At 38.7% G+C, this 12,817-nt stretch overlaps 1 protein-coding gene across 2 annotated transcripts in view; it reads right to left on the bottom strand.

Moving 5' to 3' along the window:
* Positions 1 to 12,817, bottom strand: part of TENM1 (teneurin transmembrane protein 1) — a gene marked incomplete at both ends in the record, with an annotated part of 234,187 nt that overhangs the window by 45,595 nt on the left and 175,775 nt on the right. For both annotated transcript variants that reach the window (XM_082289581.1, XM_082289582.1), the window contains 2 exons: positions 8,681 to 8,913; positions 12,300 to 12,320. In XM_082289581.1, coding sequence (XP_082145707.1) covers positions 8,681 to 8,913; positions 12,300 to 12,320 — 254 coding nt within the window. The remainder of the gene's footprint in view (positions 1 to 8,680; positions 8,914 to 12,299; positions 12,321 to 12,817) is intronic.

Genomic DNA, 12,817 nt, shown 5'->3' with positions numbered 1-12,817 from the left:
ACTACTTCATAATTTCCCATTTAAAGTTGCGTAACTTTGCAATTATAGCAGCTGCTGTGCACAGCCAAGCTAATCTAATAATGAATTTATGTTCTGCTACACAGAAATGAAAGGCAGAGGACTTGAACAGATGGTTTGGACAGTGGCTTATATGGTTCTTGATTTTTGTCCCCAGCATTTAGCACAACTGAAGGCTGCATGCACTCTAAGTTTACAAAACACTTGTCTGCAGGCCAGTTCAGGATCCCACATGTCATTAAAAAAGAAAAATAGCCTCAAACTGAATTTCCTCAGCTTCCAACCCCATCTCCTTATATTTAAGGGCTTTTTTAATATACAGGAACGGTTACAGCTGGGGGAAAGGGAGATCAAGCAGTCTGGGGGGCAGAGACAGGACCAGGAAGCCCTGATGCAGAACATGCATCTCCCATGGGGCTGGGAAAAGGGGGAAATGGTCTCCCCAAGCCCCTAAATATATCCTTACCTGGCAGCTGGAAATCCCTGGGGATTGAGTTGCATACATAACTGAGTATAATATGCTTTCTCTTGCAGTGTTAACACCGGGGGGGGGAGGCTCCCAAGACAAATTACCCACGACTGTTTCTGAGGTGCCTCTTCACCACAGGTGATGGTCAGGCACCCTTGTCTGAGGGTATGATCACAATGTTCTGAGGATATCATCATATAAAAAATCCAAAAGCCACAGCAGTTAACTTTAGTGTGTAACACTCCCTACTGCATCCAGCTCTCAGGTTATCAGCACAGTGTTGGGAGTTGAAACTAATTTAAACTGCCAATGCAAAGTATCCACCTGTCTGTGAACTGCCGCTATAGGAGGGTATTCACCAGCCTGTCACCTCCTCCATCCAGGACAAAAAGTGTCCATGCACTGCTAAGTGCTCAAGGTACAGGGCTAGACTACATCTCCTCATTATGTGAGATGGCTGAAGATGCTGTGGGACAGATGTCACCTGGGGAACTGAAATCATCTGGTGGGGGCTGGATGGGTCAGCTGGGGAAAACCGGGAGGTTATAAAAAGGCTAAAGGAGGAGCAGACAGTCTCAGAGCATGACTCCCTGCCAGACTGCAAGCTCATAAATCGTGACTCCTTGGTACTGGCTCCCTTAGAGGATCTTCAGTCTTTAATTAGAAAGTAACTGTGCCTTTGCAAACTCCAAAATGACTGGCAAGCTCCTGGCTGTCATCTGCTTCTGAGAAGTCCAAACTCAAAAGGCTGCAGGTTTGAAGGTGAACTGAGGTAAAGAGTGAGTCTGAGAAGCAAAGAGATTTGTTTTGGTGTTGGGAGTGACCTGTGTGTTCCAGTTTTGTCAAGGGATGGTCTCTTGTACCTCTGTCTCACTGAGACTGCATCATGTACTGATATTAGATGGGATCTGATTTGCTTTCCAGTGTGGTTCACAAGCTGAAACGAGAAACCTGATGTGGGTGGGAAGGGCAGCACATGTGCTGTGTCTAAGCCTGCCTTTGCAGAGGGGAAGTGCTGCACGGTAAGAGAGGAGCTTTGCTTCTCAGCTGGATCAGATCCACACCACAGATAACACAAGGCCAGGATCTGTCACTAGGGCAAGTGCATCTTCTGTTTTGCGCAATTTCCCTGAGAACAGATGGCTGTGTTGGCTGCAAATCATCCATTATATAAAAATCAAAGATTATGCTGCAATGAAATAAAGCTACTCAGCTGTGTTGTTGAATGGATTTCAAACACTGACTCCATAAGAAAACCAAGGATCTCTTAATGTTTCTAGCATTTATGTTGCTCTCCAGCCACTGCAGAAAAGCAACCTGTCTGCAAGGGAAGGACATATGCCAGTGCAATGGCATAAACAAGCCCATGTCTTCAGTATTTGCACTAAATTGCTGGTACTTTCTAATAAGCCAGTTTCTTCAAGTACCAGTGTCCAGATGTTCAACAGTGACCTACTGCTTCCAGAGCTTATGACTCTACAGTAAAACAACACAACTTTACTTACTTGAAAAAATTACTTATGCATATAAGTCTTGTTGACAAATACCCCACATAAAGCATCCATTGGAAAACAATACAGATTTGCGGCTAAACTGTCCCAATTTATTCATTAGAGTTGGATTCATTAATGCTCCTGTCACATCTTACATGATGCTACATATAATCTGTACTCCAAGAGCTTATTTTTAATCCTTTTCTGACGTACAGTGTAACGCAGAATCAAATCACACACAGCACAGCAATTGTGCTTTAATCACTGAGGAACTGGGGGAGGAAACATGCACATGCTGAGGGTAATGAATTGCACTTGAGTGCAAGTGGGAACACTGCCCACCCCATGAGTGAGTAAGAAAGGTAATATTTTTTTTCAGAGGAGATGTAGTTTGCATCAGGCTCTCAGTCAGATTCTGTTTTTCTTTTTTTAAGGAACTGTAGCACTAAATTTTATGCCCAACTGATGATGTCTTTGGGCACTAAAGGGACCCGTGACCTATTGCACAAATGACAGACTTACCCTGCTTCAGTACAGATTCCTCATTAAAAACTGATGCTTGGGTAAGGACAAAATAAATCTGTGCCAGGATTTAGTCCTGTTGTTTGACTCAGAGCTGAGTATCAATCTCGCTGAGTGACATGCTTGCGCTGAAGGACTGGTTGTGGTCTTATTTTAGTGGCTGGAAATGTCCTACATAGGGCTCAATTTTGTACCTGAATGTAAAACAGTAGTTTTTATGAAGATCTATCTCCAGTGGATTTACACGCAGACATTTGGGAACAATATTTGTAACATTCAGAGGTCTTTTAATCAGTACCATTTGAATTCTGTTGACTAACATTAAAAATTAACTGCTGGTAATTCTGTCAAATGTGGCGACTAAGTATTATCATTAGAAAGACTATTCAGAAGATTCTCCTTTTTATAACTGTTTTCTTCAACAAATAATAACTAGTACAGGGGCTGGGTACACCCATGATAAACACAGAAGGATGACTATAATCTCCCCTGTTATTTGCTCTCCAGAGTGGTTTTGGTTAAAGGGTTGTTTCCCTTGACAGCTCTGCCTTAGTGCACATACATACACCATTATAAATGCAAACAGGACTCAAAAAGCAAGCTGATTGCTTTTTGTGTAGTTATCATAGGTATAAATTCAAAATAAATATGATCATTCTGTCTAGAAATTTCAGCATTCATGGAGTTAAGCTTATAGTGCTAAAAATAGGGATTAAATATAATATAGTAAATTCCTTATTATTTTCTTTTTTTCTTTTTCACCCCATATTATATCCCACAGTTGCATTCTAAGGGAAATCCTTTTCAAATGTGTCAATAAAGAGCAGCTAGAACTATATGTTGCCCACTTCTAGAAATTCTACTTTACACTTTTTGCTCAGCCATAAACCTACAAATGAGCATTCTATATTGAAAAATTCTAATTAAACTTCTGAAGAATTTTTAAAACAACATCTACAACTACTGGTGAGGACAGATAAAAGAGAATGCCACCTTCTGCTGAAGAACAACTGTATTTAGAAGGAACTCATGATTCTCATAAACTTTTAATAGGAAGAAATGAATCAAATTGTTTAATTACCATTTTATGGTGTTAAAAGGGCAAATTACATGCCATCCATTTCTAAACTTCTAAATGTCTTCAGTGCTTTTAATTAAAGCTGCCATCTAGAAACTAAAGCAATTTTATGCAATTAGTTATTTATAAGTTACCATAATACGCCATTCAAACTATGATTCAAGTGATTTGCAGTCTGTTGCCTTGTGATCTTTGTCATCCTTACTTCCTTACTGTCTCAGCTCTAGCTGCAAAATATTCAGTAGTTCTTTGTCAGCTGGAACATGACTTCAGTACTTGCACTTGAGTGTTGTTCTCTTTAGAGGCAGATCAGTAGACTTGGAGCAAACAGTGTTTTTAACTACTGACTGTGAATGAAAATGTTCAGCTTCCAGCCTGAGACATGATGACTGGGGTCATCCTGCTGACATGGGTGAATAGAAAAGTGAGTGATTTATGAATTTAGAGGAATGCTGGATGAAATTTAGGAAAAACCTGCTGTCCAAAGAATTGACAATGTTCTACAAGTTTTCCATACTTTGGAAATCATAGGTAGCTAAGGCTAGTGAAGAGAAAAATGAATAAATTTAAATGAATCAAAAATGGCATGAGATTATTTTCATTGCTGATTTTATGATGCATATATGACAATGATTCAAGGCTGCAAATCACTTTGGCTTGTCTATTTCTAACTTTATATATTGCTAATGAAAAATCTCACCCCGTTCTATTTTCTTTTTTGAATTCTATGGAAAGGTTAAAAAGGTCTTAGGAATTTACAGAATAGCAAAGATTGCTGGAAAAATAGCATTAATCATTACCTTTGACAAAGGGGGTTTGTTGTCACAAAAGGCTATATTAGGAATTTCGTGTGCATCCTACTGAAATTAAAAGGAATCTTCTATGTGAACAGGACCAGTCCTAAATGGGTTACTGCCCATTTGACAAATCTAAAGGTTTAATCTAAGCAGCTGTCACAACTTTATTTACTTTATAATGTATTGCTGAGGATGAGGAGCAACAAGACTGATTATTTCAGGATGCAAGCTACTGGAGTGAACACATCTTCAAAACCATGATTTTTTGAAGTAATATTCCCTTAGTAATGTAATTGCAAGCAAACTAGATAAAACTGCACTGCAGAACTGATTTTTAAATTATGCTTTCATTTGCATTTCTATCTCATGGCCATTGGTCTGAGCGAAAAAGTTCTTTGCTACGGCTGTGGATAAGGTATTTTTGAGCATGGGATTTAGAACTTACTCTAGCCTTCTACATTTCCCTGGTGCTTTCTTTGAGGTCACTGCATCTGTAGTGAGGTCACTGCACTGCATCCAAGTACTCTGTACTCAGTGTGCAGTTGAATTCCTTGAGGCACTGACATGGCTTGCACAGACAGTGTGTGCCTGTCTTCTAGTTCTAGATGCTGGTCCAGGTGTCAAAAGCAGACACTGCAGGACCTTAAATGTTTAAATCTTTAGATTTAGTTCTTGGGCTTCCAAAGGTGTAAATCACTTCTGATGTTTAGGTGGCGTCACTGGAGGGATGCACTGTTTTCACAGTAGTTACGTAGTTTGCATTTCCAGCAGAGCTGTCCTGTGTGAATGCTGGGCACAGACACAAGGTAATGGAAATCGGGTGTTAATCAGACACTTTTCTTACCCTGCTGCCTGGGAGACACTGGAGCTCAGCAAAAATGTGGTAACTTGACTGCCTCAAACTTTCACTGCCTCTGTCAATTATGCTTAGAAAGTCAAATCTATTTACAGGTCTAAAGCCCACTGATTTCAGAAGGGCAGGGTAGGTAAGTGCTTAATGGTGTTGATTCAAGCATTGGCTTTGCAGGGCTAAGTACAAGTCCTAGCTATTTCCACTCATTTTAGTGCTTCTTACTGCTCCAACACCCGATGACTAATCTAGTTAAAATCAGGACACGATCCCCAAGTGCCTTATCATAAATACTAATCAGATTGTTTAAAAGATAGTGCTGGCGACTAGATGTGCCATAAATAATTTTTATAAAAAACCCCTCCAAACCCACCAAACAGAATTCCCCACCCCAAAATTAAAATCTGTTACTTGGTAAAGTTTAAGTGATTGGATTCAGTCAATGATTAATATCTTGTGTAGTTATTTCTTCATTTTCAATATCTTCTTGTGTAATAAATGTGTTCAGCTTGTCACAGATCTTATTTTATGTCCCCACCTTGTGTCATTTCACATTCTGCTTAAGTACTTGGTCATCTATTACATGACTCATTAGTCTGAGATCTCTACAGAATTAAAGAAAGTTGCAGTAAAAATAATATATTGAAGTTCAAATTTCAACTACATCAGCCATGCATGTTTAAAAGCATCTTTCAAAGTCAGCTCAACATACAGTAGAGCAAGATTAATGTTCACTAAGCCCCATCTCTAGTCCTTCACAGAGAATTGGGAACAGACTGAACAAGGCTACATGTGTTTGCTACCTGTACAATGAAAGTTGTGGAAAGATGAAATCAGAATTGATTAGTGCCACTTCGTGATACTTTCCTGTCTGGCATTTAATTCATGGTCACTAGGCAAAGGCAGTCTTGTCAAACAAAGATAATGAGAAATAAACATTGATGAAAGACTTAAATAATTAGGACTCTCCTCAAACTTCCCTGCATGTTCAATGAAGTAGAAAAATAGGTATGCGTTCAGAAAAGTTAAAGCACTATTCAAAGCAACTTTTATCCAGGTAAGTAAGTAAGAAAGAGAATTTGAATTTCCACCTATTAACACAGCTTTGAGGATGTTACCAAACAGGACTGAGGTTCACAAGTATTACACTGTAGATATTTCTTATCAATTCTGTAAATGGATAAACAGAGTCCTCCAGATAGCCCTAATTCAGTAACAAGCTGGTAGCAAAAATTAGTCTAACTTTTAAGACATAACTAACCAAGGTCACACAACCACTAAATTGAGTCCTTTTTCACATACTATCTTTCTATCGAGTCGGGGGGAAATTTATTTTTTATTTATAATGGGAAAAAGGAATACTCATGACAAAAATAACAAGGCAAGTGAAGTAAAAAAGCTAATAATATTCCTGCACCAGCTTAAAAAATAAATACAAATTGTTCATAGAATAATGCAAGTGATTATATTTAATCATAACTTGGCAATTACTCTTCGTCTGGGACCTATTGTTGCACTGTAAAAATCTCAGAGGTATGAAACTAGAAACAATTCATTTTTTTCTGTGGTCATATGCTATATAACACTGTGTCTGTGTGTCCAAGGATTTTTAAAGGATTTTAAATGGTTAAGAAGTTTTTGTCAAAATTTCCTGCCTCCTAGAGAAAATAGTTTTCTTTATACTGTTTGAATGTCATTTCAATAGAAATATGACATCTTCTGACTTGACAAGTATTTCAAGAACAAGCAAAATAAGTGATCCAAAAGAATCTCTAAAACAGCATTAAAGTTTGGGAGACATCTCTGTTTCTTAATAAAGATCTATGGGTACCAGGCAAATACTTCCTTTTACTTTCCAGGGTTATTCAACCTCTTACAGCTCAGGGGAAAACAAGGACCCGTACCTATGAGGCTGTTATGATGCTACACTGATCACACTCCTGGTGACCACAAACTGATGCTGCCTTTTGTTAGTCCTGTACAAAAAGGGCATATGGCAGTCCAGACTTCCTCGAGATTAAAATAAAAAATGTAAAAAACCTGATCATTTCAACTGATGTTATTTAGAGGAGATGCATAAATCTAAAGCACCTGAGAGACACTGCATGAATTTGCCAATAGAAGTGTCATTGTCTGCTGACAATTTCTTTTTAATAATTGCTGGCTGCCTCAGAACTCCTGACTCCTGTTTATATTCTTCTTAATTTCTTTATGACTAGAACCTTCTGTTAAGGAAGTAAGTAGGGGTCTATTTAAAGTAAACAGCATATCACAACATTTTCATCAACATATTCCCCCACTAAAAATAAGATGGAACAACTGTATTGTAATTGGATATAATCAATTGTAATCAGAAATAAAACACTGATCACTTTCAGAGTCACACTGTCCCGATAAAGGATCTGAAAACCTTTATTTCCTACTATTTTTAGAAGCGATCCATTACATTAATTAGCTGCATGAAATTAACATTTATTTGTACTTACCTCACACTTACCTTCTATCATTAAAGACATGCTAAAGTCACTCTATAATTACCATGTGTCTCTTGCTAAACCTTAAACCAGGATTATTTGCTTGTCTTAGAGGTACTTCTGCCTGGATATACATTCTAATTTCCTACTGATGTACAGCCTTTCTTTATTAGCTCACGAAAAGTAATCAAACCCCTTCCTTTGAGCCAGCTGTGAGCAGGCACGGGGGAAACACAGCATAGTACAGCCCACGCAGGGCTCTGCCTCGGGAGCTGCTTAGTACCCTTTGTTCCAGGGATTTCAGTGGGAGTTGAGGGTGATCAGCTGCTCTAGAGCACCAAATCCAGAGACTTTATCGCTGTTCTAATGCACACTGCAAGGGGATTAATTGTGGCTTTGGTGGGGATTCAAGGCTTCACATGCATTTTGCCTGTGACAATACTGGACGTACCCTGACAGGGAGGCTGCAGCAAAATGCTTATTTCATGTGCAGCAGGGGAGATGCTCATCTTTTACAAAGCGTTAAGAAAGGACAAACTAGAGTTCCAAATACATTTGATTTTGCTGGCTGATTTGAACAGTCCTGACTTACTGTGTATGAGTAAGCTCTGTTAACATTACAAGACTCACCTGATGCATAAAATCTAAAAAATGGACTTTGAAACCATGTAATTTGCTCAAGAGTTACATATAATTAAATGTTTCCACCTTACAATTGAAAGGTAATAAAATAGGAGTGCTGTCATACAGGGAAGAGTAATCAGAGGATTCAAGCTGGAGCCTGCTGCCCATGCTGGTCCCTCATAAAGGACTGGTAGTACTGTGGACGTGAGTAAGCCTCATGAAGTCATTTGGCTTAATAGCTGGTTAAATCATTGCCACAGACACATTTTTGATCCATTTGCATCTTAGTTCCTAAAAAATGGAAGGAAATGACAAATGACCAACACTAAGTACCCCAGATATGGTCTTTTCTTACCTCTTGGGCTGTTGAGTGAGGCCTCGGATGCCTTTCCGCCATCCCCACAGTGACTCTGGTCAAAAGGAAGGCACTGATCTCCTGTTCCTGCCACCACGTCTGCATTTTTGGCCAGATCCTTTGTTTCAGTGAGAGATTTTGCTTTGTAGACTTTTCTGGTGTTGGTATCTGATAAGTAAAGGGATTCTGACACTGGATCAATGGCCAAGTAATATTTATGTGCAGGACTTGTACTAAAACAGAAGAGAAGAGCATTAAAGTCAACTTGTTTTTTCTTTTACATCTCTGTGGCAGCATGACAATTGTATTCTACTTATCTGAAGACATCGGCTTAGTGATCTGAGGAGGACAGAGGCATAAGTGAGAGCAGCTCAAAACACCACCAGTGTCCTGCTATAGAGCCTGACCAGTGAGTTATGGGTCAGTGAGCTGGGGCAGAGACAGGTACTGGGGGAGTTGGTCTGCCCACCAGTACCAAACCACTCAGGATAAAGCTAACTGGAGTGACTCCAGCTTAGTTATAATTATCAAAAGCAAGGTCTTTTTTCTATATCTGATACCGCCTAGTACTCTTGGCACTGAAAACAAATCTATGAGTTGCAGCAGAGTGAATCACAGACTGTTCTGCAGGGGCACAAATACCCACTCTAGGATATTTTTATGTTTCTAAACCTTAGGAAATATGAAGGTGTGAAATATGGTGCCTTAATTCATGCCGACTCTTATTGTCAGGAGCAAGGCAGAAGGCCAAGTACTGTCAGTGCTACTAGGCATGAATTAATGCACCATAATTCATGCACTGTCACTGCCTTATTGAGATTATAAGATGTTATTTAAAAATATTTACATATGTTAATTAAATGGTGGGGATCATAAATTCTAATCTGAAAACTGGGCTGCATCTTATTATCCAGTAAGACTTTTAGTTTCTCTTTCAGTGCAAAGTTGATTTCCAGTTTGAAGAAATTTTTTAAGCACAGGGCACACCATGCTAGAGTCCTGAGCCTGCTGAGCCTGCAGTAGAGCCTAGCTAAAAACCCAGATAGAGATCCTTTAATCACACAGTTGGTTACTGAAATGGTGCGAGAGAGGCACAGGCTGAAAGTTTAGGTGCTCAGACAATATTTTTAACAACTACCAAATTCCTCTAAGGGGGATGAGGAGATTCCTGACATGGCTGGGTTCAACATGCCCAGTTAGATTAAAAAGATTGTAAAAAAATACACCCCTCTTATTTTTTTTAAAGAGATATTTTATTAATATTGGCACAATTAACTGACACTTGTGATTGCTGCAACAAATTGTGAAGCGAGTTCCTCCTCTCACTTTGGCCAGTACTGTTTGTGGTGGGCTTGACAATGCTCAGTGATATTCCCAGAGCTGGAAATGTGAGGGCAGTGGTATGATGAAAGATGAATTAGAGGATGAGCTAAAAGCAATTAATGCCAAAGTATCACCACTATAAAATTTTGTTCATTGAAAATATCAAGAACCATTTTTGCTCTCTGGATTGAGGTCAGGAGTGACTGACCAGCCAAATGATGACTTTAAAAAAACCTATTTCTATGAAAAAAGTTACAAGGAGAATTCTAGATTTTAAATAAACATGTTGTTCAGTATGCAGAAATTGCAGAGAACCAGGGGTCACTCTATACTCTCCTTGTAGACACATTTTCTGTCATCCTTGCTGTTACATTTAATAGACCAGCTGTTAGAAAACTCTTCATGTTTATGCTTAAAGCCTTGCATACTAAAATGCTTAAAGAGTACTAGTAAAAAATGGAACACAATTAAAAAAAACTCGCTCTTTTTGCAGAAGATTGTAATCAGATATAAATCTGAGTTGATTTAAATTAGCCTTTTGAAAACTATATGAAGTAGACTAGGATTTAAAATTAATCTTTTCAGTACTATTCTGTACTAAATTTTTCTCTATATCTTTCTCAAAGTTTAGTTTCCATTTTTACCAGTTAAACAGCTTTGCTATATCTTATTAAAATTATGATGACAAGAAAAACAAATGGGATAAATTGTTTGTAAACAGTCAAAAATAGTATCAGTGATGTTTTTCGCTCAGTGGCTGTCAAACTCTCCCTTACTACACAGTATTTTCTTTTTACATCATAAAAAGAACTCTTTTCCCCCTGCTCTTTCAGAGGCCAGAAGTTGTGTAGAGTATTTTGAAGCCTTTTCCTGCATGGACTGTCAGGAGCCATCTTTTACCTGCTACTTCTACATGTTTCTTTCAGCATTCTAGAAATTTCCACCATGACTATGACCTTTAGCACCTCAAGAGAATGGCACACAGTGAGACTGTCAAGTAATCCCCTATCACCTCAAAGACTACATTAACTTCAAGTGATTTCCTCCAATTTTCTACAAAGTTCACTTGGACAGAATAGTGACAATTATTACTGTTATTAATAGGGCTGGGGTACTTGAATATCGTCATAACTTGATTTAACTATGGTTGAAGCTCATCTCAAGAAACTAGTACTAGTAAACAGGTATTAAAAAAAATCTACTTTATAAAAGAAACCTCTAAATGTAAAAGCTGATTTATGTTCTGAATGCATTACAGACAAATTTAGTTTACAAAGATACTGGTCAGTTTAAAGCAAGTGGAAACAACCCTTCAGTTAAAAATGGAGACTTCCACTTACCAAGCAGGAATTATTCTTCCTTTTTAAGTTTAAATTGTAAAATCTATGAGATGTGACATAATCTGGTAAATAATTTATAGTATTCAATAGCAGTCCTGTGGCTAAAATGAGCAATTCCAACCAATACTCTCATGCTGTAAACACAGTTCAGTCCACATTCTGCTCCCTACTATGCCATGAAGTTACTGTCTTATATTGTACTAGTGCTGGTTTATTTATCTCATTTAAGTACTAGAACGATAAGAAGTTTATTTCTAAGGAGACAGGGTGCCTTGCTGTCTCTTTCTAGCATGCAACATCACTTCTGCAGCTGGACTGCTGGAACCAACTCCCTCGCCATCTGTCGCAGAAGCCGAATGTGCAATGTTCATTCCTTTAAAGAAATCCCTACATTGCAATGCTAAAATGCCGGCTGGAAAGGGGGAAAGCCACTTGCTTTGTCTTTAGCTGGAGCAGCAAGGACTGAGCTGTGACACAGCATCCTCAGTTCTGGGCTCTGCCGTGCACACTGTAACTGGCAGATTTTAAAACTTGTGGTATCCTAGAACCTCTAAAGCACAGCCCACTAAAGTATAGTGTGTTTCTGCAGCTTTTTAACTATTTTTTTTGTTGCTAAAGCTCCAGTTTCCTTGGATGGCTATATCTGTGATCAGTCAAACACCATGTGAAATGGGTATGACAGCTATGAAATGCACTCTCAATGTTCCGGTTTAAACCTCTCCATCTCTTCTTGGTGATCAGCAAACTGATTTTTAGAGGAAGACTTTACTCCTTCAATGGGAACAAAACAAATCTTCTGTACTATAAACAAAGGTGAATTTGATTAACATTTGTATTTATTAACATTTATATTTATTAAATTCAGAGTGCTTCTCTATATCCAGACTTCTAACAGGACTTTTGTAAGATTGTCTCCTCGAACCTTGTTCATATATCAGTTATTACATTTTACTTACCTGTGTCTTGTGTCTCTATTCCTGGAAAGACAGATCAGTTCAGGTTTAAAAAGAAAGAAAAAGACAAGAAATGTTAGTCCTTGAAAGAACTGTGTTCTTTTCCTGACTGCTCACAGAGCTGTATCCCATCAACAAAACATTGTTTATCCTCTTACTTGGTATTTCTTTCTCTCAAACTGTTTCCTTTGCACTGCCCACACATTGCCAAGTTAATTCTGAACAATCAGCACACAGAATCATCACCAGAAATGTTAGCTAGGTGGATGTTAAGTAAGAAATTTCATGTATCAATGTCCAAAACCTTCCCTGCCTTCCCCTGTGTCCCTCAAAGGGAATGGGAAGCTGGGGTGATTACAGGCGAGTCGTTAAGGGCAGCACAAGCTCAGCCTCTGGCAGGTCTGTGGTGCCAGGTTTGCTCCTGTCTGCTTAAACTGAGCCACATCCTCTGCTGCATGAGGAACAGTGTAATTGTATTAATTGTAAGCATGGTAAGTCTACAGGCCCAGTGCTGTGACTTG

This window comes from Coloeus monedula (assembly GCF_965178545.1).
Source record: "Coloeus monedula genome assembly, chromosome: 12".
Taxonomy (NCBI): domain Eukaryota; kingdom Metazoa; phylum Chordata; class Aves; order Passeriformes; family Corvidae; genus Coloeus; species Coloeus monedula.
This window is presented reverse-complemented; position numbering and strand designations above follow the sequence as displayed.